Source organism: Rhinopithecus roxellana, chromosome 1, assembly GCF_007565055.1.
Source record: "Rhinopithecus roxellana isolate Shanxi Qingling chromosome 1, ASM756505v1, whole genome shotgun sequence".
Classification (NCBI taxonomy): domain Eukaryota; kingdom Metazoa; phylum Chordata; class Mammalia; order Primates; family Cercopithecidae; genus Rhinopithecus; species Rhinopithecus roxellana.
Window position 1 is genome coordinate 198,688,360 of NC_044549.1, and position 26,937 is coordinate 198,715,296.

Sequence of the window (26,937 nt, forward strand, 5' to 3'; positions counted from 1 at the left end):
AAGGTGGGCAGCTTTTGCTGTGAGTTGCCCAGGAACAATGGCATCAGCAAGGTGTGGGCAGGAGTGGATTCAGAGCCCTACTGGAATAGAGTTCTGAGGTCATGGGTGAAGTGGGCGGAGAGAAGTCTGAAGAGTTAAGGAGGGCCAGGCAGTGGACTGGAAGTGCCACACCACCAGCAAAAGGATTCTGTTCTAAGAGCCAACCAAGTCTGGAGGCACAGATTTCAGAGCGACTGAGTCACATGATGTAAAAGGACTGGTGGAATAGAGGGGGATGTTGGATGGGAGGAGAATCTAGAACAATCAGGGTGAGTGACAGGGATGAAATGAAGTTAGGTCCAATATTCTGGGCCTGAGTGACTGGAGAAATCAAAGCGTTCTAGAGCTGAAAGTGACCTTAGAAGATGTAATCTTGTATAGCCATTCAGAATAGATTAATGCCCTTCCTGGGTCCATGGCAAGTTCTTCCTCTCTTAGTTCTCTCAAGAGCTGGTTGTTGGAAACAGCCTAGCACCACCCCTTCCCCTGCCATTCTCTTGCTTCCTCTTTTGCCATGTGATTTCTGTAGGTACAGGCTCCCCTTTGTCTTCTGCCATGAGGGGAAGTAGCCTGAGGCCCTTATCAGTTGCAGATGCTGGGTTTCATGCTTCCTGTACAGCCTGCAGAACCATGAGCCAAATAAACCTCTTGTCTTCTTAAATTCCTCATGCTTATGTATTCCTTTATAGCAACATAAATGGACTAAGACTGTACCCTCCCTATGGGGCAGTGTGCAGAGAAAAAAGACCAGAAGACCAGAGACTGAACCTTGAGTCCTGAGAACAGGATCCAGGAGAAGGGGCAGTCAGAGGTGGGATGCACCCCAGATGTGGTCATGGTGATCAAGGACGCAGTGGTGAAGGTGGTCAGTACTGTCCAAGGGCATGACCTGCACAGCTCTGATCTCCCCAGCCCCACTGAAGCCTATTACAGATGGCTGCAAATTCTTTGACACCTCTCCCACTGAGGTGGGGTCGGGGGATCTTTGCTTCCTCCATGTAAATCTGAGTAGGTTCTGTGACTAATGCCCCCATAGAATAGAATGGAAGTTTAGCTGGGCGTGGTAGTGCATGGCTGCAGTCCCAGCTACTCAGGAGGCTGAAGTGGGAGGATCGCTTTAAGCCCAGGAGTTCAAGGTTGCAGTGAGCTATGATCCTACCGCTACACTCCAGCTGGGTCAACAGAGTGAGACCCTGTCTCAAAAACACAAAACACAAAAAACAAACAAACAAAACAAAACAAAAAAAGGAATAGAATGGAAGTAATGTCATGCCAGTGTCCAGGTCCAGCCTCTGAGAGACTGGCTGTTCTGACCTTTAGAATCTGGGAGCACTCAGTTGTGGAACCCAGCCACCATGTTGTGAAGAAACTCTGTGCAGTAGTCCAAGTGACCAGGAGTCAAAGCTCCCAGTCAACAGCCAGCACTAACTTGTCAGCTGTGTCAAAGAGTCCACTTGAAAGAGGATTCTAATTGTGCTGCCCAAGCTGAGACCACATGGAGCAGAGATATACAGTCCCTGCTGAGCCCTGCTCTAATTACAGATCTGTGAGCAAACTACTAATTGTTAACTAAATTTTGGGTTGGCTCATTACACAGCATCTGGTTTTCTCAGTGGATTCAATCCAGTGTGCTTGGGTCTCCCCTCCAAGTGCATTGCAGATGGTGGGAGCCATGGGAACTTTCCTCTCTCACTGGCCCCCCTTTACTTTTGTTCTGGTGGCTGGTGACCCGCATGGGGCTTTGAGATCAACTGTGGTCAGTGATTAGGGTGGGCCTGGGCCTCTATGGGGGTTAGGTATTGGGAAAGGTCACACAGGGTGGGGCCCATGTTGCCCCCACAGGAACAGAACAGAACAAGCCCTGGCCTCTCAGCTACCCCTTGGCAATAGCTTCCATTCCTTCTACTTGCATACAGGGAGACTTGAAAATCAGTGGTGGCAAGACTCCAAGACTATTATTTTTATTTCCGGACAAAAACATCTGCTTCACACACAGAGCGGCATCACATGAAGAGGAAAGAGCCTGTATCCCAAAGCCCAGCTTTCCGCACTATCCACAAATGAAGACAGCATCTGCTGAGCCCACGCTGAGCCTGTCACAGTCAACAACTGGGAAACTGGGGCCTCTACTGAACCAGGGGACAAGTAGCCGAAGCACTTGAACAGCTTGATACTTGTTTTTTGGTACATTTGTTTATTTAAAAAAGCATAGGAAATGAATAAAATGCCACTAAAAAGTATCTGCAATGAATAAATTATTTCCAGTGAAGCACTGCAGATCCACACACACCAGTCCTCTAACGTTTACCAAGGCCATGTCTGGTGGGCTTGTGCTTGTCTCAGCTGATTCTTCTTTGAGACCTTTCCCTTCTGTGCAATGACCACAGCATTGGAGACCAGTCCTGCATGCGCTGGCCTTCCATGTAGGCATGGCAGACCACACGGATGGGCACTGGGCTGGCATGTAGTAGGCTTCAACAAACGCACTTCACTGTTTCCAGTGACCCTGAAATGTTTTATATAAGTAGGGCCTGGGCTTTAAAGAAAAGAGCCAGGGTTCCTCAGGCTGGGCCCCTTCACTGAGGCACAGCTTCAGAAAATACTGGTCTCAGGAGCCAGCAACTTGTCCAGGAGTTTTGAGCCCTCAGTTGAAGGAAAATGGCCATGTGATGTCCTTGCAGGCAACAGTGATGTCGGTGATGGTGACAAGTAGCCAGCCCAAAGAAGGCCAACCCCACCTTGGGTGGAATGCAGGGCATCTAGTCCTGCTCGGAAGGGGCTAGGAGGCTGGGGAAAGTCGAGAATGGAGGGCCAGGGCTCCACACAGTGAATTCAAATAAGGACTCTTTGGTGTGGGAAGGAAGCTGCAGCCCTCCTTTGGCCCTTTATGGAGGGTCAGCACCTGGGCTCACAAAGACAAGGGTCACTGGGCAGGAACCAGACTTTCAGAAGGGAAAGGTGCTATAGGCAACGCCAAGGGCATCATTTAAATATCCTGCCCTCTGGGAAGTGTTCAAGAGGTCTTGCAGTACACACCATTTAGAAGATTATAAAATTCCTTTCATTCATGCCATGTGAACAAGTTGAGGCGGTGCGTTTCCAATGTGAATTCATTGAATACAATGAAGTACATTTATTTTTTGAAGGAAGTTTTTGCCACAGAAATGTTGAACTTGGGACTGTGCTGACAAGCTATAGCACAATCCCTCTCCTTCCAGATTGGAGCAGGGGTGGCAAAGCAAAAGTCCACAGGCACTGGGCAGATAATTGGTGTAAATGAGGGTGTGGGGCAGGATGTGGTGGCTCACATCTGTAATCCCAGCACTTTGGGAGGCCAAGGCAGGAGCCCAGGGGTTTGAGACCAGCCTGGGCAACATGGTGAAACCCCGTCTCTACCAAAATTACAAAATTAGTTGGGCATGGTGGTTTGCGCCTGTGATCCCAGCTACTTGGGAGGCTGAAGTGGGAGAATCACTTGAGCCCAGGAGGCAGAGGTTGCAGTGAGCTGAGATTGCGCCACTGCACTACCCCCTAGGCAACAGAATGAGATCCTGTCTCAAATTAAAGAAAAAAGAGGAATGTGAGCACACATTGGTCTCATGGTCTACTCACCTGATCAGACATTAATGCCAGTGGTTCCTTTTCATTACAAGAAATGCAACCTGCAGGGGCATTGATCAGTAGAACTCAGCCTCACTGTGGGAGGTGATAGGGAGTAGTGCGGGCTGTGGTGACCTGGTGAAGTAGACACCCAATCTAAAGGCAGAGCTGGTGCCCAGCTCCAGCCAGTTGTTGCTGGGTGAGAATGTGAGCCCCAGAATGGCCAGTTCTTCTGATCTGGATTGTTATGGGAAATTTTTAATTTTAAGTGTTAGATTCTGCAAGATAAACAGAACATCCCTGTGGGCCAGATCATTTTGTAGCCTCTCCTGTGGGAGTCAGTGGCAGGAAGGTGTGGCAGGCAGAATAACAGCACCCCAAAGATGTCCTGGTCCTAATCCCCATCTGTGGCTATGTTGTCTTGCATGGTAAAAGGCTCTTCCAGTGTGAGGAAGGATCTTGAGATGGAGAGATTATCCTGGATCTTCCTGGTGGGCTTTGTAAGTCAAAGAGGGAAATGGGAGGGTCAGTGACACAGTGAAGACATGTGAGAAAAGCTTGACCAGTCACTGGAGCCTGGGAATGCAGCCAGTTTCTAGAAGCTGGAAACGGCAAGGAACCGGCTTCTCCCTAGAGCCTTCAGAAGGAGCACAGCTCTGCTGACACCTTGATTTTCATTCAGGGACATCCATTTTAGAATTCTGATCCCCAGGACTATAAGATAATGTGTTGTTTTTAAGTTACCAAGTAATGGGTTGCAGTGGCAACAGACAACTAATGCAGGGGGCCACTGTCTGGTATATATTTAAACATTTTTAGAGGACGAGAATATTCTCTAAATTTTTCTTTAAATGTCAAAGTATTGCTGCAGCTGGGAGAACCGCACATGGAAACTTAAAGAAATTTCTCTAATTGCTAGGACTACAGGACAATGGGATTCAAGATGAATTTCCACAATGGGATAACCACAAGCCGACCTAGAGAATCAGGAAGTCTCTTATCAAAGCAGATATGTGTCAATGCTGCTCAAACACACACACCCTTTTCTGGCTGAACAGATTATAAATTATTCCCACCTCCCGGGGGACTGGCACACGTTTATCTAGTGGTTGGCAGAAGTCACAATGAAGACATCCAAACCAGTTAGCATGAGTTGTTACTAAGTCAGGTGAAAAAAGCTAGGTGGTTATACATTTGATCTCTTAAATGCACAGGACCACCAAATAAATAATAATAAAAAGGCACATTGTCATTTTCATCCTGGGGACCCCAGTGAGAGTAGGGATCTCAGGTAGGCTCCTTGGAATTGGAACTGTTGTCCTGAAGAGGGCAAGCCTCTGTTTAACACTCTGAATCCAGGGCTTGCTGCAACCCTATGCTAGGTGACTCAGGCCTCTCTCTTCTCATTACAGGCTGGCTAACCACACAGCCTGAGTTGAGAAGGACATGAGCTGTCATGACTGTATCCAGATGAGAATTCATCATTTTCAATGTCTTGCGCTTAGAATGAGTCCACTGAGCAATGTGAAGTTGGTGGTGTCCAGGAAAATCTCCTGCTGTTCCTTCTGTATAATTCCTCTTCTTTAGGATTTCTGGTTAGGAACACGAACGGGTGTCTCAGTGCCCTGCTTTATGAAACTCAGCAAATTCCCTGGAAGGGATCAAGTTATTCTGCTGGCTCCACAGGCTCCTGAGTGTTCAGCAAGGGAATGTCTGTGTCCTTGCTGTTTACATCCCCATTGTTGGGGTGGGAGAAGGTGTACAGTTCACTCTCGGACTCAGGAGGAGAGCAAGGAGGCAGCTCCTCAGCGCCTAACTTTGCAGTTGGGGCCCTGGAGCATACAGTGGGTGGGGAGGGAGGGCAGACCCCCATGGTGCCCTGGAATGGCCGGTAGGTGTCCACCTCGGGCTGCAGGAAGGACCCGCCGGAATCCTGTAGCAGATGCCCATACACCATGGTATCCTCGATGACTGCATATACGTGGGAATCATTGTCCTTTCGCCCTTTCTGAAACTTTTTTGGCTGTCTTGGCATCTCGGTATTGATGTTGCCATTATAGACACCCACGGCGGGGCCCTTGTTTGTCTTCTTTTTCCTATTTGGAAAAGGAACAAGACAAGTCAGAAAGGAAAGAATCTCAGATGGGTACCATTGCTATGGCCCTGCTAGAGCTTGGATTCTTTTTTTTTTTTTTTTTTTTTTGAGGCGGAGTCTCGCTCTGTCGCCCGGACTGGAGTGCAGTGGCCAGATCTCAGCTCACTGCAAGCTCCGCCTCCCGGGTTCACGCCATTCTCCTGCCTCAGCCTCCCGAGTAGCTGGGGACTACAGGCGCCCGCCACCTCGCCCGGCTAGTTTTTGTATTTTTAGTAGAGACGGGGTTTCACCGTGTTAGCCAGGATGGTCTCGATCTCCTGACCTCGTGATCCGCCCGTCTCGGCCTCCCAAAGTGCTGGGATTACAGGCTTGAGCCACCGCGCCCGGCCTAGAGCTTGGATTCTTTAGGGTTCTGACCATGTCTTCCCCAAATCCCTCAAATTGCTCAGCATTTGAAACTGAAACTCTGTCCTCAGTGAACATTTAGAAGGGACCTGATTTTGTCTCCAGTTTTCCAAGTGGAAACAGAGATCACAGGTGGCAGAAGAGTGGTTTAGAGAGGGCACCTCTAACACTATCTGTGCTCAATTCATTTTTGATAGATATGTGGTATCAATGGTGGAAACATCTGACAATCCCTTTCCCCTCCTTTCTACCAGAAATAGGCAGTGTCCCAGCCCATCTCAACCACATCAGGCTCAGTCATGCCCAGGTCAACTTTCCCACAATCTTAGCACTTTCTCGTAGCTCATGCTTTCTCTCTCTTTTGCCTGGGAAAAGCTCTGACCATCTAGATTCTAAATGGTGACACAAGAGACTCAGGAGTCCAGGTTGTATCATAGTTTTCAGCATGAGTTGGGGAGAGGAAAACTCAGCATTAGCAGCGAGACCCAGTGCCTCAGCAGTCACCCCCAACAAAGGAAAGAGCTAAAAAGAAGACAAAATTCAGGCTGCAATGCCAGAGTTCTTCAGTAACACCATTAGCATTTGGATTTTAATGTTCTTTGGTACTTGGACCTGCACGGGCATTAGCGCTTGCTGCCACAGAAAACAAAGCTTTGCTCTCCATCTTCAAGAACCAAACAGCAAGGAATGCTGACTTTTTAGCTGAGCAGTGATGCAAACGGAGGACATTAGCTCAATTAGCGTAATGGACCATATAAGGCACAGGCTGGCAGTTCATGGTTGTGGACAGGCTCTCTGTAGTTTGCTGAGATAAAAATAAACCTGGTACCTTTAGCTTGTAACACTAAGCCCCTGGCCAGGATGATGGGTTCCTAAGGCTCCTGCCTGAAGCTCTGTAATGTTTGTCCCCACTAAAACTCTTCTCATGCTGTCCTGAAACCGACTGTTTATTCGCCTGTCTCTTCAGTCCCCCCACCCCCATAGAAGAGATTGTCTTGTTCATCACTGTCCCCAGTACCTCAATGAATCCTAGTGCCCAGGAGACACTCAGGAAGTACCCGCTTAGAGAACAAGTTGGATAGCATTGTCTCTCCTCATTCTCACTATACAACCTGTCCGTCCTCCTACACCAGCTTGGGCATGGATAGGCCTTATGCAAACCTGCCAGCCAGCAGCCTCACACAAGCAAGGCCTGTAGCAAGGCTGGGCTGATGATTCTCAGGTTTAAACTGGAGCTATTTCAAGATGAGGCAAGTGCTGGATCTCTTTCCATGTCCAATTCCCTGCTGATAAGGAAGCTGGGGCCCAGTGCTAATGCCACGCTTCCCTAACTGGGTGGGCTATTCCATGCACCCCAGATGGGAAAATTCCCTGAGAGAAATAGTAACATGATGCTTCCTTAAAAGCAGTCCTTTTTCCCCATGTGTTATGGGTATAGCCACTTCTCACGGAGAAAAGACCTCCTGCAAGCCAGTCCTTCCTCATCAGCACAGACATCTGTAGACACTCTTATTATAGACCAGGAATTTCAGTTGTTTGCTCAGGTCCACAGTTAATTTTTAAAAAAGAATTTTTTGGCCAGGCATGGTGGCTCAAGCCTGTAATCCCAGCACTTTGGGAGGCCGAGGTGGGCAGATCACAAGGTCAAGAGATTGAGACCATCCTTGTCAACATGGTGAAACGCCGTCTCTACTAAAAAAACACACACACACACACAAACAAAAATTAGCTGGGCATGGTGGCAGGTGCCTGTAATCCCAGCTACTTGGGAGGCTGAGGCAGGGGAATCGCTTGAACCCAGGAGGCGGAGGTTGCAGTGAGCTGAGATCGTGCCACTGCACTCCAGCCTGGCGACAGAGTGAGACTCTGTCTTAAAAAAAAAAAAAAATTTTTTTTTGAGGTTGGCTTTTTGGAAAGTGAAATCATGCTAAGGAAAATAACTCTCTCTCCCATGACTTTAGTCAGAAATATGAGCAGAGTTTATACAGTTTGGTGGCAGCATGGACTCTGTTTAAAAAGGTCAACGTTTTCCTTTTATAAAATAGAAGCTTGGCCTGGTGCGGTGGTTCATGCCTGTAATCCCAACACTTTGGGAGGCCAAGGCAGGTGGATCACTTGAGGTCAGAAGTTCAAGACTAACCTGGTCAACAAGGTGAAATCCTGTCTCTACAAAAAAATACAAAAAAATTAGCTGGGCGTGGTGGTGTGTGCCTATAGTCCCAGCTACTTGGGAGGCTGAGGAAGGAGAATCATTTGAACCCAGGAGGTAGAGGCTGTAGTGAACTGAGATCGCGCCACTGGCCACAGAGCTTATAATAAATTATATATGTATATATAATAAAATATAATAAATAAAACAGAAGTTGTCCTCCTGAGGGGATGGAAAGAGAGACTGAAGCAGTTAACTGGGCCTTCCTTCTTCTTGGCCACAGGCCTGGCGTCTGTAATATACCTGCAGCCCAATAGACAAGGATAAAGCAGTTTGCTGAAGAAACTGCAGGAGAACAAGCTGGGACAACACACATTCATTCTCCTTAAGGGGACGGAGGGAGTGGTTTCAGAGGCACAGTCTGGCAGAGCCTAGTGAGCATTTTCTTGCCAAGATCACCCCTGCTTGATCAATCTACTGAGCAAACAGCACACTGCTCGCAGGGGACTTGTGCTGAGGCAGCTGCACCATGAACTACAGGTGAAAATGTCACATGTGTTTTTTATCCCCGCCTCACCTCCAGGCATGGGATTTCTTTTTCTCCTGAAAGCATGACTCACATCTGGCAATACTGTTTAACATTGATCTTTGGGGGAAAAAATGGGAAGCAAGAAAACAAAGTCAATAATTAACAATCCACCCAGTCTGTGTGATCTGAGGAGGCGTCAAATCAGATAAAGAGAGTAAGAGATTCCACCTACTTCTTTTTCACACAGCAAATGATGAGTCCGAGGGCAGACAGCAGTAAGGCTCCACCTCCCACCACTGTGATGAGGATGACAGTCAAGTCTGTGAGCAGAGACATAAAGAGACAGATGAAGAGGCAGCTGGGGTTAGCTCTACAATGAACTTGAGGCATCTCCAAAAGCAGCTGTCATCTTTCCGAAGGTGGAACGCCACACATGTGGCTCCTTGTGTGCATTTGGGGCTCCTCACATCACGAAGTGCTTATTTCCTGTCCTTTTGGATCTGGGTCAGCCAATAGAAGGCAACTGTGCCAGTTCTGGGCCTAACTTTTAAGAGAATGTCAGCTTGCACTCTCTCTCAGAGAGAAAGCCAGCTACTATGTAAGAAGTCTGACTCTGCTGAGACCACCATGCTGTGAGGAAGCCCAAGCTAGCCATGTACAGACCCCACTGGGGAAAAAACCAATCCAGTGAGAACCAAGGGCCCTAGACATATGTCTCCAGTTGAATTCTCCAAGCCATCCTCTCTATTTGTTCAAGGCTTCTGGTTGGGGCCCCAGATATCCTGGAGCACAGATAAGACACACTGCTATGCCCTGTCTGAATTCCTGATCCACAAATTGTGGGTAAACAAAATGGCTATTGCCTAAGCCACCAAATTTTGTGGTAGTTCGTTTATAGCAATTAACAACTGAAACAAACTAAGGGACCTACCAGATCGACTCCAAAGGCTACTCCTGGCCTACACCAGGTGTGTTCCACCGATTGCCACAGTCTGTCTTGGAGAAGAGAAGAGCAGAGGAAGACAGGAGAAAGCAGGGAGTCAAAAGTCAGAAGTGAGGCAGCTAAAGGGAGGGTTGTTTCCTTTGTGCTGTCCTTTTCCTGCAGCTTCACAAACGAAAAAGAAAATAAATCAGAGGGGGAACCCTGTACCAAAAAGAGATTTAGAATGTCTTGCTTGTTCACCAAGAGAGCAAAAGGTGAGATCCAAAGGAAAGAGGAATGGAAAGAAATGACAGAAAGTGAATCTAAGAGACGAAAAAAACCCAGGAGGTAACCTGTGAGTGTGGAGAGGTTTTCACTTGTGGCATTTGGCTCCCACCAGTTCTTTTGAGGCTAACCAGTTGTGCGGCTTGGATGGACCCTCAATCACACTGACCCCCAGAAAGGAAAAGGGAAAAAAGCAGCCTCCACGGTCCCTTCTGGTTCTGACACTGTGATGCTCTGTGCCTTCACCGAGTAAAGGGCAGACACGGCCCCACCACAGCCTGTCTTGACACACCTGCATTCCCTTGCTTGATACCCTTCAGTGGTGCCCACGACTTTGAGGAACAAAGGCAAACTCATCATCCTGGCTCCAAGGCCTCCCATGGAGGGTATTTCATGGATTCCAACATTTCACTGAGACGAAATAAAAAACCATGTACCTGTCAGACTTTTCAGGTACATGTGTTTAATTCACAACACTGAATCCCACGATACTTTTATGAGGTGGCTATTATCTACTCTCTGTGGATGAGGAAGACCACAGGTGTGGAGAGACTTCCCCTATGCAAAAGAGAGATGAATGGTAAAGGATGCTGGCAGATTGACTAAAAAAAATCTAGGCTGGCCAAAAGAATGCAGTCAAAGGGATGGCGTGAGTTCCTAACCTAAAAGCATCAAAAGACCTTATAGGCCTCCTCCAGTCTCTTGTGGATCTCTCTGCCTCTGCCATGAAAACAGCCCAGGCTGAAGGATAAGAGACCATGTAGTATCAAGCCAAGTAATCTCAGTTGTCTCAGATGATCTTAGCTGAGCCTCAGCTTTTTGAAAGCACCAAGCTAAGATCAGCAAAGTCCTCTAGCCAACCTGTAGCTGCCAGCAGGTGCATGAATGACAGAGCCCAGATAAGTCCAGCTCAGACCAAAATTGGGCCCAGCCAACACTGGAGCAATAACAGATGGCTGCTATTAAGCCACTATGTTCTGGGATGGTTTGTTACTCAGCACTATTGATGCAATAGCTGACTGATACATGGACAGTCAGGACTCAATCTGTGTTTCTGACTTGTCTCCAGGCTTGCTCCCTATCCTCCAGCTGACAATTTTCTGTTTATCACCATCCCCAAAGACCCTGAAGGCCCTTACCCACAGTCCTTGGGGTAAGTGTCACCCAGAAGAGCAGGTCTAGCTGCTTGCCATTCGCGGGGCTGCAGTTAGAGATGTTGACCCAGAAGCTGTGATGGTGGAAGCTCGGCTTGGGGAGCGCATCCTCGTCCAGACTGAAGATCTCCTCAGCCCGGGTCCGCTGCTCCTGGATGATCATGAATGCACGCCCTGTCTGGCATACCACACCGGTCCGCTCCTTAAAGAAAGTCAGGCAGGCCACCTGGTCTCTGGGCACGCTGATGTTCCAGGACACCGAGGTGAGGGATGGTAGGCCCCGATCCCAGTTGGGGGTCCTCAGGTAGACCTTGCTTTTTGTGTCGGGGGTCACCGTGAAAACGCCTTCCTCTGCAGGAAAGGGAGGGAGATCCAGACAGATGTTTCATTCAGTCAACATGGAGAGGAAAGGGAGCGGTGGGGGAGATGAAGTCCAACTGTCCAGACTGGTGCTGTCTAACAACTTTCTGTGATGATGGAAATCTTCTGGATCTGCACCGTCTGATAGGGTAGCCACCAGCTACAAGAACTGCATTTTAAATTTGTTTCATGTTAATGTATTATTATTAGTTATTTTTGAGATGGAGTCTCACTCTCTTGCCCAGGCTAGAGTGCAGTGGCACAATCTCAGCTCACTGCAACCTCCACCTCTCAGGTTCAAGCAATTCTCCAGCCTCAGCCTCCTGAGTAGCTAAGACTACAGGCATGAGCCACCATGCCCAGCTAATTTTATGTACTTTTAGTAGAGATGGGGTTTCACCATGTTGGCCAGGCTGGTCTCGAACTCCTGAGCTCAAGTGATCTGCCTGCCTTGGCCTCCCAAACAGCTGGGATTACAGGCATGAGCCACTGTGCCCAGCCTCATATTAATTTAAATTCAAATAGTTACATGTGGCTAGCACCACTATATTGGTCAGTGCTGGATCAGTCTCAGAGTAGGTACTCAGGACTTTTGAAAAAAAACAAAACAGGCAAACAAAAACCAGGCTAGTTTCCCAAACTGGTGGTTATCTCAGCTTCCCTTCAGAAATGCTCTCAACGTAGCTACTACGTTCATCTATTGCCTTGCTCCAGGGTGGGGCTGGTATAGACTGATTTGTGTTTCAGAGATTAAAATATCTTCAGGTTCTGGGAAGAGTTCTAGAACTGCAAAGCTGAAAGAGCTCCTGACATGTCAACTAATCCCTTCCTTACCTTCAGGAGAGATAAAACCCACACATTCCACACTGATGAGAATGTGTCTTATTTGCAAAGACTCCTTGGAAGGAGTTTCTCTGGTAACCTTGGAGATATCAGGCAGCCTGGACCCACTTTGACCTTATGACCAAAGATTCTTCTCCCTCCCACTCACACCTCAGAGAATAAGAGTATGAAATAAACATCAAACGAAGGTCTTGGTCAATTTTAAAATGGCCTCTAACTTTACGTGCTTGGAGCAACTTGTAATGGTGACTGTGACTTTTAAAGTCAACCATGTAGAAGTCACGTTGTGAGCCATTTGGACCTCATTTATTGCCTCAGAACATGGAGACCACATGCCAGCCTCCCAGGAGGGTCGCATCTGCTCAGCCGTGCTGTTGGACTCTGGCTCTGGAGACTCACCTCCCTCCCAACGCTCCTCCTCCTGGGCTCTCTGCACTGCATTCTGAATTGTAAAAGCAGAGTCATAAAAATGTCTGCCTAAGGATTTTTATGTCACTACCTTAAAAATCCGGGACTGGGGAATATTTGGCTATTTCTCATTTATGTCCTGCCTGCTTCCAAAAAAGACTCAAACCTGATTATGTGTTTTGCTGCCTACCAACCATCGCCTCCCACTGTCAGAAACATTTTTTATTTCTAATCTCAGGAATTTTCCATGCTAGGTTAATGGTAAAGTCAGGATTAGGACTCACTATCTTTCAAATTTCTTGTGCAAGGACCAGCATACTGAGCTATTCCTTCTCTCCAAACTCGTAACTTAATTAAGGTGATCACAAAACTAAAATAAAATGAACACTTAAACTAAGGGGGCATGGAGATAGGGGAGACCCCCCTTACCTTTGAAATAAGGTATAAAGGACACCGTCAGGCCCTGCCTGGAGGCCTCTTGTCGGAAGCTGGGGGCAAAGGTGCGAAGGGTCACCGAGATGTTCTGCTTCACCTGGATCTGCTCGATAGAGCCTCCCGGGCAGAAAGAGCCGAAGTACAGGTCCTGGCTGGGTATGGCACTGGCTACGAGGTAGCTGAAGCTGGTGTTGCACGGCTTCTCATGCGTATGCTGCTGCAGCTTCTGGGCTGGCAACAGCACCAGGCTGAGCCTGTCTTTGGGCACCAGCAACTTCCAGGAGAAGTCATGCAGCTCCACAGGCAGGTGGAGGATGTCACTGGGCACCTGGAGTGAGTAGGACTTCCTTTGGCAGTACCGGTGGTCTGTGCAGCCTGGAAGAAGTGGGGCATGCTAGCCATGGACACAGGAGACCAGAAGTGCACCCTCCCCAGCTCTCCCATCAGACCGAGGTTGGGGGTCTGCATGCTGCCCTGCGTTTCCCTTCCATCTCTCTTTTCCCACCTTGCCCTCCACTTCCGGCTCCTCTGTGTACCTTTTCTAGCGGTCCCTCTGCTCTCTCACATTCTTACTGTTTACTAAGCTGGCAAACAAACTTCTGGGTAGTACTCAGGGTCAAAATTTCCTCTCCTTTTTTGCTTAAGTTCTTCCTTCTGTGTATCTGTGTCTTAGATGCTAAGTGTCATGGGGCAGGGCACAGGTTTCACTCCACCCAAACATGTTGCCCAAGAGGCAGTTCTGGGCAGTGGTTGGAGCTGTGAGTGGTATTGGGGAGATGTCAGTTCGTCTTCTGACTCTGCCACTTCCTAACAGGGTGTTCTCGGGCAGGTTACTTTGCCTCTTGTGGCCTTAGTTCCTGCATTTGTAGAGATGCTAAGAGCACATATCAGAAGTCACAGCAGCCCAGCAGGGAGGTGGCTCTTGGTTTACTGGCCTTCAGTCATCAAACATTTTTTTTTTTTTTTTTTTTTTTTGAGACGGAGTCTGGCTCTGTTGCTCAGGCTAGAGTGAAGCTGTGCAATCTTGGCTCACTGCAACCTCCACCTCCCAGGTTCAAGCGACTCTCCTGCCTCAGCCTCCCGAGTAGCTGGGATTACAGGCATCCACCACCATGCCCGGCTAATTTTTTGTATTTTTAGTTGAGATTGGGTTTCGCCATGTTGGGCAGGTTGGTCTGGAACTCCTGACCTCAGGTTATCTGCCTGCCTTGGCCTCCCAAAGTGCTGGGATTACAGGCATGAGCCACTGAGCCCGGCTGATCAAACATTTTTAAGTGACTAGTGCATGTCCAGCACCGGTAGGGGCTACCTGGATGAAAAACAGAATGAGCCAAAGTTCTTGACCTCAGGAATTGCAGTCTTATGTGAGAGAAGACAAGAGGACAGTAAGTATGGAAGTGGGGGTGTGGGGTGTGGGGGGATGGGGATGGGAGAGGCTGGGGAAATCTGAGCAAAAGAGGAGAGGATCTCACAAGAGGAAGATTGGAAGGCTGGGCAGAGAGACATAAGCCTGAAAATGGGGCAGTGTGACACATTTCTGAGGGCCGCAGGCTCCACCTGAGGCTGGTTCCAAAGGGATGTATTGACACTCACTCTGCTTGCCTCTTGGTCACCCTTGCTCACCTGCACTGTGGGTGGTTTTTTTTTTTTTTTTTTTGAGTCTTACTCTGTTGCCCATGCTAGAGTGCAGTGGTGCAATCTCGGCTCACTGCAACCTCTGCCTCCCAGGTTCAGGTGATTCTCCTGCTTCAGCCTCCTGAGCAGCTGAGATTACAGGCGCCTGCCACTACGCCCAGCTAATTTTTGTATTTTTAGTAGAGAAGGGGTTTCACCATGTTGGCCAGCTGGTCTTGAACTCCTGACCTCAAGTGATCCACCAGCCTCAGCCTCTCAAAGTGCTGGGATTACAGGCGTGAGCCATCGTGCCCGGCCAGATGGGCCTTTTTGATCATATGATTTACAGTGTACCGAGGGAACCCCACTAAGGCAAGGCAGGGAGAGAAGAGCTGTCCACAGCCCGGGACGAATGCACTAATTCAGGGGCGTACTTATGTTTTTTTCCACATTCATCCACAGACGTGTCAGATTATCACAAAGGAAGGAGATTTTGTGTTTGGAGCCAGATGTCAGGGTGAGGTTGGTGCTGCAGGTCCGAGATTCTAGACACACGAAACAGCCAGGGACAAACTTGCGGCTCTGTTTGACGGGCCGTGGCTCGATGGTAAGTGACGTGGCTCGCTCATTACTCAAGTCAACCATGTAGATTTTATCTGAAACCACAAACAGAAAACAGGTATGAAGCATGGATCAGCAGCAACCACAGGAAATGGCTAAAATTGGTAGAAAACCTCTCCTGAGGAAGAAAATGGCATATCAGATCATGGATGGATAATGCTGGAAAAACGTATTATTAAGGCAACATTACAATAACTATAAAATAAAATTAAAAAGAAAAATAATGGACTTCACTGCAATAAAAACAAAGAGAAAATCATCATAAATGTGGAATAAACACAAACTATAAAAGTGAAAAAAAGATTAAAATATTTGTCTGATGATAGGTGCTACAAATAAGGTTAAAGGACAAGGGACACATCGGGAGAAAGTGTTTGCAATATAGAAGGACTGAGCAGCTCTTGGAAAAGGAGACATAAATGACCAAATATTTAAAATATAGAAAGTTCTTAATGTCACTTGTAATCAGAAAATGCAAGTTAAAACAAAGTGTTACTGTATCGCACTCCTCAGATCTGGGGGAAATGTAGATGTCTGGCAATACTGAAAGCCGGGGAGAGTACAGGAAACAGGCCCTTTTGTACCCGGCCGGTGGGAGCCTGGAACAGCCTGTTACAGAAACATAGGAATTAGTAAAAGAACGAACTCTTATCCCTTCTGGGAACCAAACAGTGTGACATGGCCACGTGTGCCCACGTTTAACTGCAGCACTGTGATTGTGGAAAACGAGACCACCTTATACTGGAATAGAGAAACTATGGGGACATTCACAAATGGAATATTATGCAGCTGTTAAAAAGAATGAGGGAGGCCAGGCACAGTGGTTCACAGTTGTAATCCTAGTACTTTGGGAGGCTGAGGCGGGCGGATCACCTGAGGTCAGGAGTTCAAGATCAGCCTGGGTAACATGTTGAAACCCCATCTCTACTAAAAATACAAAAATTAGCCAGGTGTGGTGGCACATGCCTGTAATCCCAGCTACTTGGGAGGCTGAGACAGGAGAATCGCTTGAACCCAGGAGGCGGAGGTTGCTGTGAGCCGGGATTGAGCCACTGCACTCCAGCCTAGTGACAGAGTAAGACTCTGTCTCAAAAAAAAAAAAAAAAAAAAGAGGGAGATTTGAAAACCTAAATATAATATTGAGCAAAACAGCAAGTTGTAGATAATATGTAGAGTATGATACAATGCAGATGGTAAAATCTCTCTGTGAAACAAAAATAGCTATTTATGTGTACAGACTTATGTATGCAGGTGAAGAGAAAAAAACATCTGGAGAGAAATATGACAAATCTGTGACTGTGGTTACCCCAGGTGGGGAGCCTGGGAGTGAAGACAGACTGGGTTGTCAAGGAGGATTTTAGCTTTGCCTATAATATTTAAATTTCTAACAAGAACATATTTACCTATTTCTTGTATCATTTGGAAAACTGCCAGATTATTGGTCATTTAGGTGATTTCTATAATTTTGCCATTAGAAATAAATGAATAGTGCCAGGCATGGTGGCTCACACCTGTAATCCCAGCACTTTGAGAGGCTGAGGCAGGTGGATTGCTTGAGGTCAGGAGTTGCAGACCAGTCTGGCCAACATGGTGAAACCTTGTCTCTACTAAAATATAAAAATTAGCCAGGCATGGTTGCGGGCGCCTGTAATCCCAGCTACTTGGGAGGCTGAGGCACAAGAATCAGTTGAACCCAGGAGGTGGAGGTTGCAGTGAGCCGGGATCACGCCATTTCACTCCAGCCTGGGCAACAGAGCAAGACTCTGTCTAAGAAAAAATAAAAGAAAGAAAGAAAAGAAAAGGAAAAGAAAGAAAGAAAGAAAGAAAAAAGAATAGGGATACCTTTTCAACTCTTTAGAATAGATTACCAGCTTGGTTTATAAAAGAGTCATTTCACTTTTTAATGTTATCCCTAGAAAGCTCTATATCACAGATGCCTGGGGATCAACTTCTACTGAGTTGCTTTTGAATTTCATTCATTCTTTTGTTAAAAAAAAAAAAAAAAATGCATCAGATTACGAAGGCACCTGTGCAAAGCAGTGCTAACTTTGCAATTCAAGGGTGTTGGCAATATCACCCATCAGCGTCAGTGAAGGAGTTCAATTCTAGCTGAGAAAGCTCTGTTTCCAAAGAGGCCTACTAAACTTCCTTCTTCCTTGTAACAGGAACCATATAATTGATGGAATCGCTCCTTTTGAACTGGCTGCAGGGAAGCTCGGTGTCATATTAAAAGCACAATTAGGAAAATGTTTTATGGCTGTCATATCTGTTAATTACCTGCTGTAGTTCTTACTATTTTCCATGTAAATTTTGACATCATACCCAATAGTGCTTTAATTAGAGAGATGCCATGACTACAGCTGAAGTATATATTCTAATGCTGCTAACTTAAAATATAATTCGATTTAGAAAATAGTCAGCTTTTCAATCACCTAGCCCCACATCTAGCTCATTTCTACTGTCTTTCAAAACTCACCTTCAGTGTTACCTCCAGGACACCTCCCCACCCCAAAACTGTGTTAGGAGCCCCTCTGCTTCTGCAGTCCCAGCTTACCTTTACCAAGGCCCAGCCACACAATGCAGTAGTCTTTCCACCCGCTCTTCCCTCATTTCCATCTTACCAAAGCCATGCATGCACATACTTTAAAGCAGAGATACTCAGCCTTTATTATTATTATTATTATTATTTTGGGGGACAAAGTCCCACCCTGTCACCCAGACTGGAGTGTGGTGGCTTGATCATGGCTCATTGCGGCCTCAACCTCCCAGGTTCAAGTGATTCTCCTGCTTTAGCCTCCTATCTGTGAAACAAAACAGCTATTTTTATGTACAGACTTATGTATGCAGATGAAGAGGAAAAAGGTCTGGAGAGAAATATGACAAATCCGTGACTGTGGTTACCCCAGGGGAGGAGCCTGGGATAACCACAATAAAACACGCTCTGTTCCACTGCTGCCTATGGATCTTTCAGTTTCAGGCTTCCTACTCAGGAAGATGTGGATTTCTCCTCCTTACCCCACAACCCCTCCATACCCCACACCCCCACAACACAGCACAGACAAGCGAACACTCACACCACACAATTCCCATTCCCATTTCCCCATCTTCCTGATAGCGTCATATTTTCAGCTAGATCTTCATTCTGTGTTTGTGTAATCGTGACTATGTAATAATACTAACAGTGTTTAGGTAGTCATACTATATTGCATACTATAATTATTTTTCCTTTCTGCATAAAATTTTGTGTTCCCTGGAGTGAATTATTGTCATTTTAATCATTTCCTTAGTTTCTATGTACTTATCAGTAATTTGATACTCAAACTCTCTCCCACTTGAATAAATCACCTTTCAATAAATTTGAAAACATTAGGTACGTCCTCAACTTCTGAAGAAATCTCTCCAGAGCCTTTTCAACGCTCTAATCTAAAGGGGCTGCTCTTGACGCCTGGTGCCCAGGTGTGGTCCTCGATCTCTCTCACTGTCATTGTGGGATTCCCTTTGCTTCTCCCTTGGACTAGATCCTGGACTTCCTGGATCCATCTTTTCTTTCTTTTTTAAAAAAATTTTTACTTTCTTTTTAGGTGGATTACAGCCTTCAGGTGCTTCTTGAGAAAGGATATATGGGAGTCAAATTTTTAGATCTTGTAGGTCTAAAAATGTCTTTATTCCACCTTCACACTTAATTGTTTGGCTTGGTATAAAATTCTAGGTTGGAAATAATATTCCTTCAAAACTTTGAAGATCTGCTCCATTGTTTTGTAATTCTCAGTGTTGCTGATAAAGTTTATTGCCATGTGGTTTCTTCTTCCTCTGTATAAAACTTTTTTACCTCTTCTCTAGAAGCTTGTGGGGTCTCTGTGTCCCTGATATTCGGAAATTTTACAAAACTGTGCCTTAGTGTGGGTCTGCTTACATCCATTGCGTTTGGTGGTCCCTTCCAGTTGGCAACTGATATCCATCAGTCCTGGCAAATGTTCCTGAAATACTTTGTGATGATTCCCTTCCTTCTATTTTTTCTGTCTAAAACTCCAACTATTTGGATATTGGGCCTCCTTGACTGGTCCTTGAGTTTTATATTTTCTCTTCCTTTCTATCTTGTTGGCTTTTTCTTCACTCCACTTTCTAGGAGATATCCTCATCTTTATCTTTCAGCCCTTTTGACTCTTTCATTTCCGCTAACATATTTTTAATCTCCAAGAGTTCCTTGGAGATTTGAACTCTTGGAGATTAAAAAGGAGCTTTCTCCTGCAAGCCCTTTTAAAAAATTACAACCTGTTCCTTTTACATAAATGCAGCATCTCTTCTTATTAACTTGAGAGTCTTGATAGCTGATTTTGTTTTAGTTTTTTCTCCCCCTATAGTCTCTGTTTCCTGCAAGTGGCTTTTCTTCTATTCGTTTGTTTTAGTCTTTGTATTTTTCATTAGCCTTCATCAGATGTCTGGGGATCTATACACTGCTCTTATTTAAAGTGAGGCACTAATGCTATTTGGAATAGCTCTGCTTGTTGACTGGGCTTCTCAATAGAGTGATATGGCCAGATTGCTTCCTGGGGAGCCCAGAACATCAATAACTTTGGGTCTTTTCTCTTAGGTTGGTCAGATGCCCTCAGAGAAGAAGTCATTCTCTACCCAAGGGAAGAAACATACCCATGGGTACCAGGGGTGAAGGATGAAGCCTCATGCTCAGTACTTCAATTTTACTCAATCCCCCGTGATCAGCTTAGTACCTCCACCTTCCATGTGACTGGGGTCTTTGGTTCAGGGACTCTCATCTCAGGAAAAGGAACTTCTCTCTCCTGTCAGCTAAGGGAAGAACAGTCGTTTGGCTGCTTGTTGTCAAGGAGACCATCTGGGACTCCAGTGGCTCTTCCCACCTTAGCCCCACATTTGCCCCCAGTTCTGGAGGAGACTTGCTGCCAATTCTTGAGGCTTTTGCAGGATAAAGCAGATTTCTTCTTGGTTTTTCCCACTGCTGCCCTTTCACGTCTGCTGGCTCAGTTATCACCTTTCTACTTTATGAAAAGTTATATTGTTTCCTTTCCATTTCTCTTTTTCCTTGAATTTTATGCTTTTAAAAATATAAAAAAAAACTGTACCTTAAACATGTTTTAAAATGCTTTAAAAATGTTCTAAGAAAACCCATTATTGTAGGGTGTATGAAGGGGGTAAAGCCATCTTTAATGGGAAGTCATGGTTTTCCTTTTACTTGTTCATCTTTCCCACCAGAATGTGAACTACATGGCTCCACATAACTGGTATATGGTAGAGGATCAATTACAATGTTAGGCTGTTCATCCTCATGATATGCTTGAGAGGGAGTGTGTAAATCAGCTGAGGCTAAATTATGCTGCAACAACAAATGATCCCCAAATCAGAATGGTTAGAATAACAATGGTTTATTTCTTGTTCACTTTACATACTCATTGTGAGTTGGCTGCAGCTCTGGCTTACGTCTTCTGAATTCCAGATCCAAGTTGAAGAAGCCTCTATTTGTGACACAGCAGTCTTGTGACAGAGTTTGAAAACGTGAACCACATGATGAGTGCTGAGGCTTCTCTCAGAAGTGGCAGGCTCACCTCTGTTCACATCTCATTGGCCAAAGCAAACTCACCTGGCCAAGGCTGTGATCAATGCAGTATCAAGTCTAATCCTCCCTCAGGAGGGGTGGTGAATATTTTAGAACAAAAATGCAATCTAGCATACTAGGCATTATCACTACCATTTCGCAGACAGAGAAACTAAGGCGAGGAAGTGGTGAGACTGGCATTGAAGTCGACATCTTCCTGATTACAAAGCCTGTGCTCTTTCTACGATGCTCACTGCTTCCTTAGACCCAACTGCCTCTCCTCTAGCCTGGTGGCTGCACTGAGGAGACAAGAAATTGTGTGGGCCCTGGGACTGGCTTCATGCAGCTCACTTATAGATGACACACTCATGGAAAAACTCTGCCAACTGCCATCCAGTTTCAAGACGATAGTGAAGCTGTTCCTTGATGTGCTGGATGTGCTGTAGAAGTGTATTAAATGTGGTCATGTGCCGGGTGCAGTGGTTCATGTCTGTAATCCTAGCACTTTGGGAGGCTGAGGTGGGCAGAACCTGAGGTCAGGAGTTTGAGATTAGCCTGGCCAACATGGAGAAACCCCGTCTCTACCAAAAATACAAAATCAGCCGGGCGTGGTGGCTCATGCCTGTAGTCCCAGCTACTCAGGAGGCTGAGGCAGGAGAATCACTTGAACCTGGGAGGCGGAGGTTGCAGTGAGCTGAGACCACGCCATTGCACTTCAGCCTGGGTGACAGAGCGAGACTCCATCTCAAAAAAAAGAAAAAAAATGTGGTGATGCTTGCTTTTGTTCAACAACCGTTCATCAAATATGTACAGAGGGCCTGTTTCTACTTTCAACACTATGCTCCAGTGTTGGTACACACAATAAATAGACTTTTCCTTAGAGAAGGTTGCAATTTAAATTTGCATTAGGTAATACCGTTTTTATTATCTTAATTTTTTTTTTTTTTTTGAGATGGAGTCTTGCTCTGTCACCCAGGCTGGGGTGCAGTGGCGCGATCTCGGCTCACTGCAACCTCTGCCTCCCAGGTTCAAGTGACCCCCCGCCTCAGCCTCCCGAGTAGCTGTGATTAGAGGCACTCGCCATCATGCCTGGCTAAGTTTTGTACTTTTGTAGAGACAGGGTTTCACCATGTTGGCCAGGTTGGCTTTGAACTCCTGACTTCAGGTGATCCGCCGCCTCGGCCTCCCACAGTGCTGGGATTACAGGCATGAGCCACCATGCCTGGCATATCTTCATTTTATAAAATACAAATTTAAAGCTTAGAAAGGTTAAGTAATTTGCCCAAACTTACACAGCTAGCTAGTGGGTAGTACCCAACATCCAAACATACCATCTTAACCTTTCCTTTCAATATCTTCCCTTGATTTAAAAAAAAAAAACTATTTGCTGTGCATAGTGGCTCATGCCTGTAATCCCAGCACTTTGGGAGGCTGAGGTAGGCAGATCACTTGAGGTTAGGAATTCGGGACCAACCTGGCCAGTATGGTGAAACCCTGTCTCTACTAAAAAAAAAAAAAAAAAAAAAAAAAAAAAAAAAAATTATTATTATTATTTTGAGACATTTTCACTCTGTCAATTCTGTCACCCAGGCTGGAGTTCATGGCTCACTGCGGCCTCCGCCTCCTGGACTCGAGTGATTCTCCCACCTCAGTCTCCCAAGTAGCTGGGACCACTCCCTAGTAGCGCATGCCACCACACCCAGCTATTTTTTGTAGAGACAGGGTTTTGCCATGTTGCCCACGCTTGTCTCAGACTCCTTTGAGCTCAACCAAATGTGCCTGCCTCGGCCTCCCAAAGTGTTGGGATTACAGGCATGAGCCACCACACCTGGAATTTTTTTTTTTACAAATAATTTACACATAATAAAATACACAGATCTTAAGTGTTCAGTGTGATGAGTTTGTACAATTTTGTAATATCCATTGTGTCAATCACCCAAAGAAAGATCTAGAACATTCTTATCATCTGAGAGTTTCCTTTGTGCTCTTTTCTAGTCAGTTTCCCCCAACTTCCCATCCCCTAAAAGGCAAGCGTTTTCTCATTTCTATCACTGCAGATTCTGGCTGCCCTGGAACTTCACAGAAATGGAATTGTACAGTACATAATCTTTTGTCTATGGCTTTTGTTCTCTCTCCAGAATGTTTTTAGGGTTCATCCATGTTGCTCTGGATATCGGTCACCCTTTCCCTTGTTATTCCTGAGTAGTACTCCATGAATGAGCATATCACATTTGTTTATCCATTCTTCTATTGGTGATTTAGATTGTTTTCAGTTTTTGACTTTTATGGATAAGACTGCTATGAATATCCTTTTAAAAGTGTTTGAGTAGACACATAGTTTCCTTTCTCTTGAGTAAATACCTAGGTGGGTCATAGGTAGGCACTATGCTTTGAATATGGCTTTTCCCCACCCAAATTCATAGTGAGGTGTGGTCGGTCCCCAATGGGGCAATGTTGGGAGGTGGTGCCTTTAAGAAGTGATTAGGTTGTTAAAATAGATTAATCTCTTTCTCACAAGACTAGGTTAGTTCCATGGGAGTGGATTAGTTTTCACAAGAGTGGGCTGCTATAAAGCTAGGCTGCCTCTCATGTTTTCATCTTTTTCACATGTGCCCGCTTCCCTTGCCACTCCTCTGCTATATTATGGCACAGCAAGAGGCTCTCATCAGAAGCTGAGCAGATGCTGGTGCCATGCTTCTTGGACTTTCCAGTCACCAGAATCGTGAGCCAAATAAACCTCTTTTCTTTATAAATTACCTAGTCTCAGGTATTCTGTTATGGCAACACTAAATGGACTATGAGAGTAGGTATAAGTTTAACTTCATCAGAATCTGCCAGCCAACTCTCCCAGGTGGTCACACCATTTGACACTCCCACGAGCACCCCATAAGAGCTCTGTTGCCCTCCATTCTCACCATTATTTGATGTTCTCAGCCTTTCTTGTTTTAGCTATTCCAGTGGGTGTGAAATGCTATTGTGGTTTTACAGTTTATGTTTCTTTTGAAAATTTTTGTATAATAATCAGGTGGACTGTGGTGAGACACCTCATGTCCCAGCTAAAACAGAAGTGCAGTTTATTAATTCTGGGGGCAAGACAGACCTCCTGTTATGAGGAGGCTCCCTGTAATATCACACTTCACTCCACTTTCTTTTTTTTTTTTTTTTTTTTGAGATGGAGTCTCGCTCTGTCGCCCAGGCTGGAGTGCAGTGGCTTGATCTCAGCTCACTGCAAGCTCCGCCTCCTGGGTTTACGCCATTCTCCTGCCTCAGCCTCCCGAGTAGCTGGGACTACAGGCGCCTGCCACCTCGCCCGGCTAGTTTTTGTTTTTGTATTTTTTAGTAGAGACGTGGTTTCACTGTGTTAGCCAGGATGGTCTTGATCTCCTGACCTCGTGATCCACCCGTCTCGGCCTCCCAAAGTGCTGGGATTACAGGCTTGAGCCACCGCACCCGACCTTCACTCCACTTTCTATTTTGCATTTGCACCTCATTCATTAGTCATTTTACACATATTCTTTCCACACTTCTTTTGGTTGGATCTCAAAATAACCTGAGGAACCTGAGGGGTAGACGCAGTTAATTTCCCTGCTGCCTACAGAATGTTTTCATATGTGGCTTCAGCAGGCAAAACAAGGTGGAAATATGCAGCCCTCACCTCTCATAGATGGGTGTTTTAAATGTAAAATTACCTATTAACATTCATAAATCTATGGGAAGACAAAACAGATCTTTATTCAGTGTGTTATGTGTGCTTTGACAAGTTGCCTTATCTTACCCTCACAACATGGGGGGAAGGAGGAATGACTATTGTTATTTTACAGCTGAGAAGGTTGCAAAGTAACCGCTCAATGTTCCCTAATAAAGGGGCAGATCTGTGATCTGGACACAGTTTCCTGCCTTGAAAGAATCCCATAGTTTTTCCACAACATTGCAGATGCCTTCATATAAAAAACATTTGAGGCCGGGCATGGTGGCTCACACCTGTAATCCTGGCACTTTGGGAGGCTGAGGCGGGCAGATCACCTGAGGTCAGGAGTTTGAGACTAGCCTGACCAACATGGAGAAACCCCATCTCTACTGAAAATACAAAATTGGCTGGGCATGGTGGCGCATGCCTGTAATCCCAGCTACTTGGGAGGCTGAGGCAGGAGAATCACTTGAACCCAGGAGGCGGAGGTTGTGGTGAGCCGAGACGGTGCCACTGCACTCCAGCCTGGGCAATAGGAGCGAAACTCCATCTCAGAAACAAACAAATAAACAAACAAAAACATTTGAGCCTGACATTTAACCCCTACCCCCCACCAAAAGAAAACCCTTCACTATTTAATATTTACGGACACTGTTTTAAAAGCCACACTGGGGACCTTTGAAGGGATTAGGTTACTAACTGATGTTTCATAAAGGCCCCTAACCATTTTTGTGGTATCTATAGATATTTTTTTTTCTTAATGGACTCCATGGGAATAAGTCAAAGGCCATAATACCTGTCAGCTCTGGCAGGACAAATTCATGGAGCACAAGTTACCCAACAACAACAAAAAACAAGAAGCAAAAACAAATCCAATAATTATTTAAGGTTCCAGGTGGCTTCTGGAGGTTATAAAAGCCAAAAAAAGAGCAATGTATCTGCTTCTACAACCAGCATTTACCCAGAGTGCTTAACAAAGTATCCTGTGTAACACACTGGAAATGCACATCTGCTTTTCATATGTGACTCATGATCACCCAGAACCCCATGGGTTTGAAGATAATTGTTTGTTTGGTATATTCAGGAAAGCAAACAGAGTTTCCAAAAGCTAGAAGAGGATGCATAAAGCAGGAGACTAGTAGGCTAGAAGGCTCTCCCTAAACAGCATAATATAGATGGGTATCATAACTCATATAATCATTATCAGCAGGGCCACTTGAATCTTTACAAATTATACAAAGAGAGAAACAGGCTGTCTGGTGAAAGTGGTAATAACATCAGGCATGACATGGTAATATTGTGCTATCAAAAAAGAAAGGAGAGGGTGCATTGTGGAGCACTTAAAAACAAGATTTGTTTGGTGAACATGAACTGAACTCTCAGAGATCCCTGGTTTGCACATTGTGGGCAGCTGAAGCCATCACTGCTTACAGATGTGGTCACAGATGGCCACATCAGTTATTCCTTAGTTCCTGGGTAATCGTACATGACTCAACTTAAAACACAGGATGTCTGTGGTCAAGCCATGGAAAAATATTCCCTATAGGAGTTCTCTGGGTCTAGTTTGAACCTACCTGATGTTTCTCAGCTACGTAGAGAGAGGACTGATAGTAGATATTTTTACTTTGTTTTTTGGACAATTAGGGTCAAGGTAACATCTGCCTGTTTTTTTTTTGTAGCCTGGGCCCACTGTGCTCAGGTCCTGCTGTGGATAATGAGGGGTTTGGGCTGGCTGTTGCCTCTCACAGCTTTCTCCACCCCTGCTCCTGCTGAGGCTCTGGCTTTCTATGATTGCTCTTTGGCTTGAGAAGGTCTTGAGGCTCTGCCTTTGTTCTTATTTCTGATGCCCTTCTCCTTGTCTGCACCCCCCAAGCAGCTGCTCCCATGGGTACCCCACTTCACTGCATCTGCCTTGCCCCTTCAGATGGGCTGTGGATTCTTATGGCACATCTGGCTCTTAAGCCACTTTGGACAAGATGCTGACTCCTGAGATTGGTGCAACACGGATTTATGCAGGGCCTGGAATGTACCAGAAGCTGTGGTGGGAATAGAAAGAGCAGTAAGATAAGATTCTTGACTGGGAGTTTAGTGAGATGTAGACATGGGGACAGATAAACCCATGTTGTGTGAAGAATGCAAACCACCCACGTGTGTACTCCTGGGGTAGTGGCTTTGGTCTGGGTAGTTGTTCCCCTGCTTCTGGGGACAAAGGAAAGTCAAGTTA

At 45.9% G+C, this 26,937-nt stretch overlaps 1 protein-coding gene across 2 annotated transcripts in view; it reads right to left on the minus strand.

Moving 5' to 3' along the window:
- Nucleotides 1-1,975: 1,975 nt before the first annotated feature.
- The window catches only part of CDCP1 (CUB domain containing protein 1), a 62,548-nt gene continuing 37,586 nt past the window's right edge, over nt 1,976-26,937 (minus strand). For both annotated transcript variants that reach the window (XM_010374388.2, XM_030936058.1), the window contains 5 exons: nt 15,273-15,494; nt 13,219-13,599; nt 11,164-11,529; nt 9,050-9,137; nt 1,976-5,735 (listed from right to left, as the gene is read on the minus strand). In XM_010374388.2, the coding sequence (XP_010372690.2) occupies nt 5,306-5,735; nt 9,050-9,137; nt 11,164-11,529; nt 13,219-13,599; nt 15,273-15,494 (1,487 nt within the window). In that variant the 3' untranslated portion in view covers nt 1,976-5,305. The remainder of the gene's footprint in view (nt 5,736-9,049; nt 9,138-11,163; nt 11,530-13,218; nt 13,600-15,272; nt 15,495-26,937) is intronic.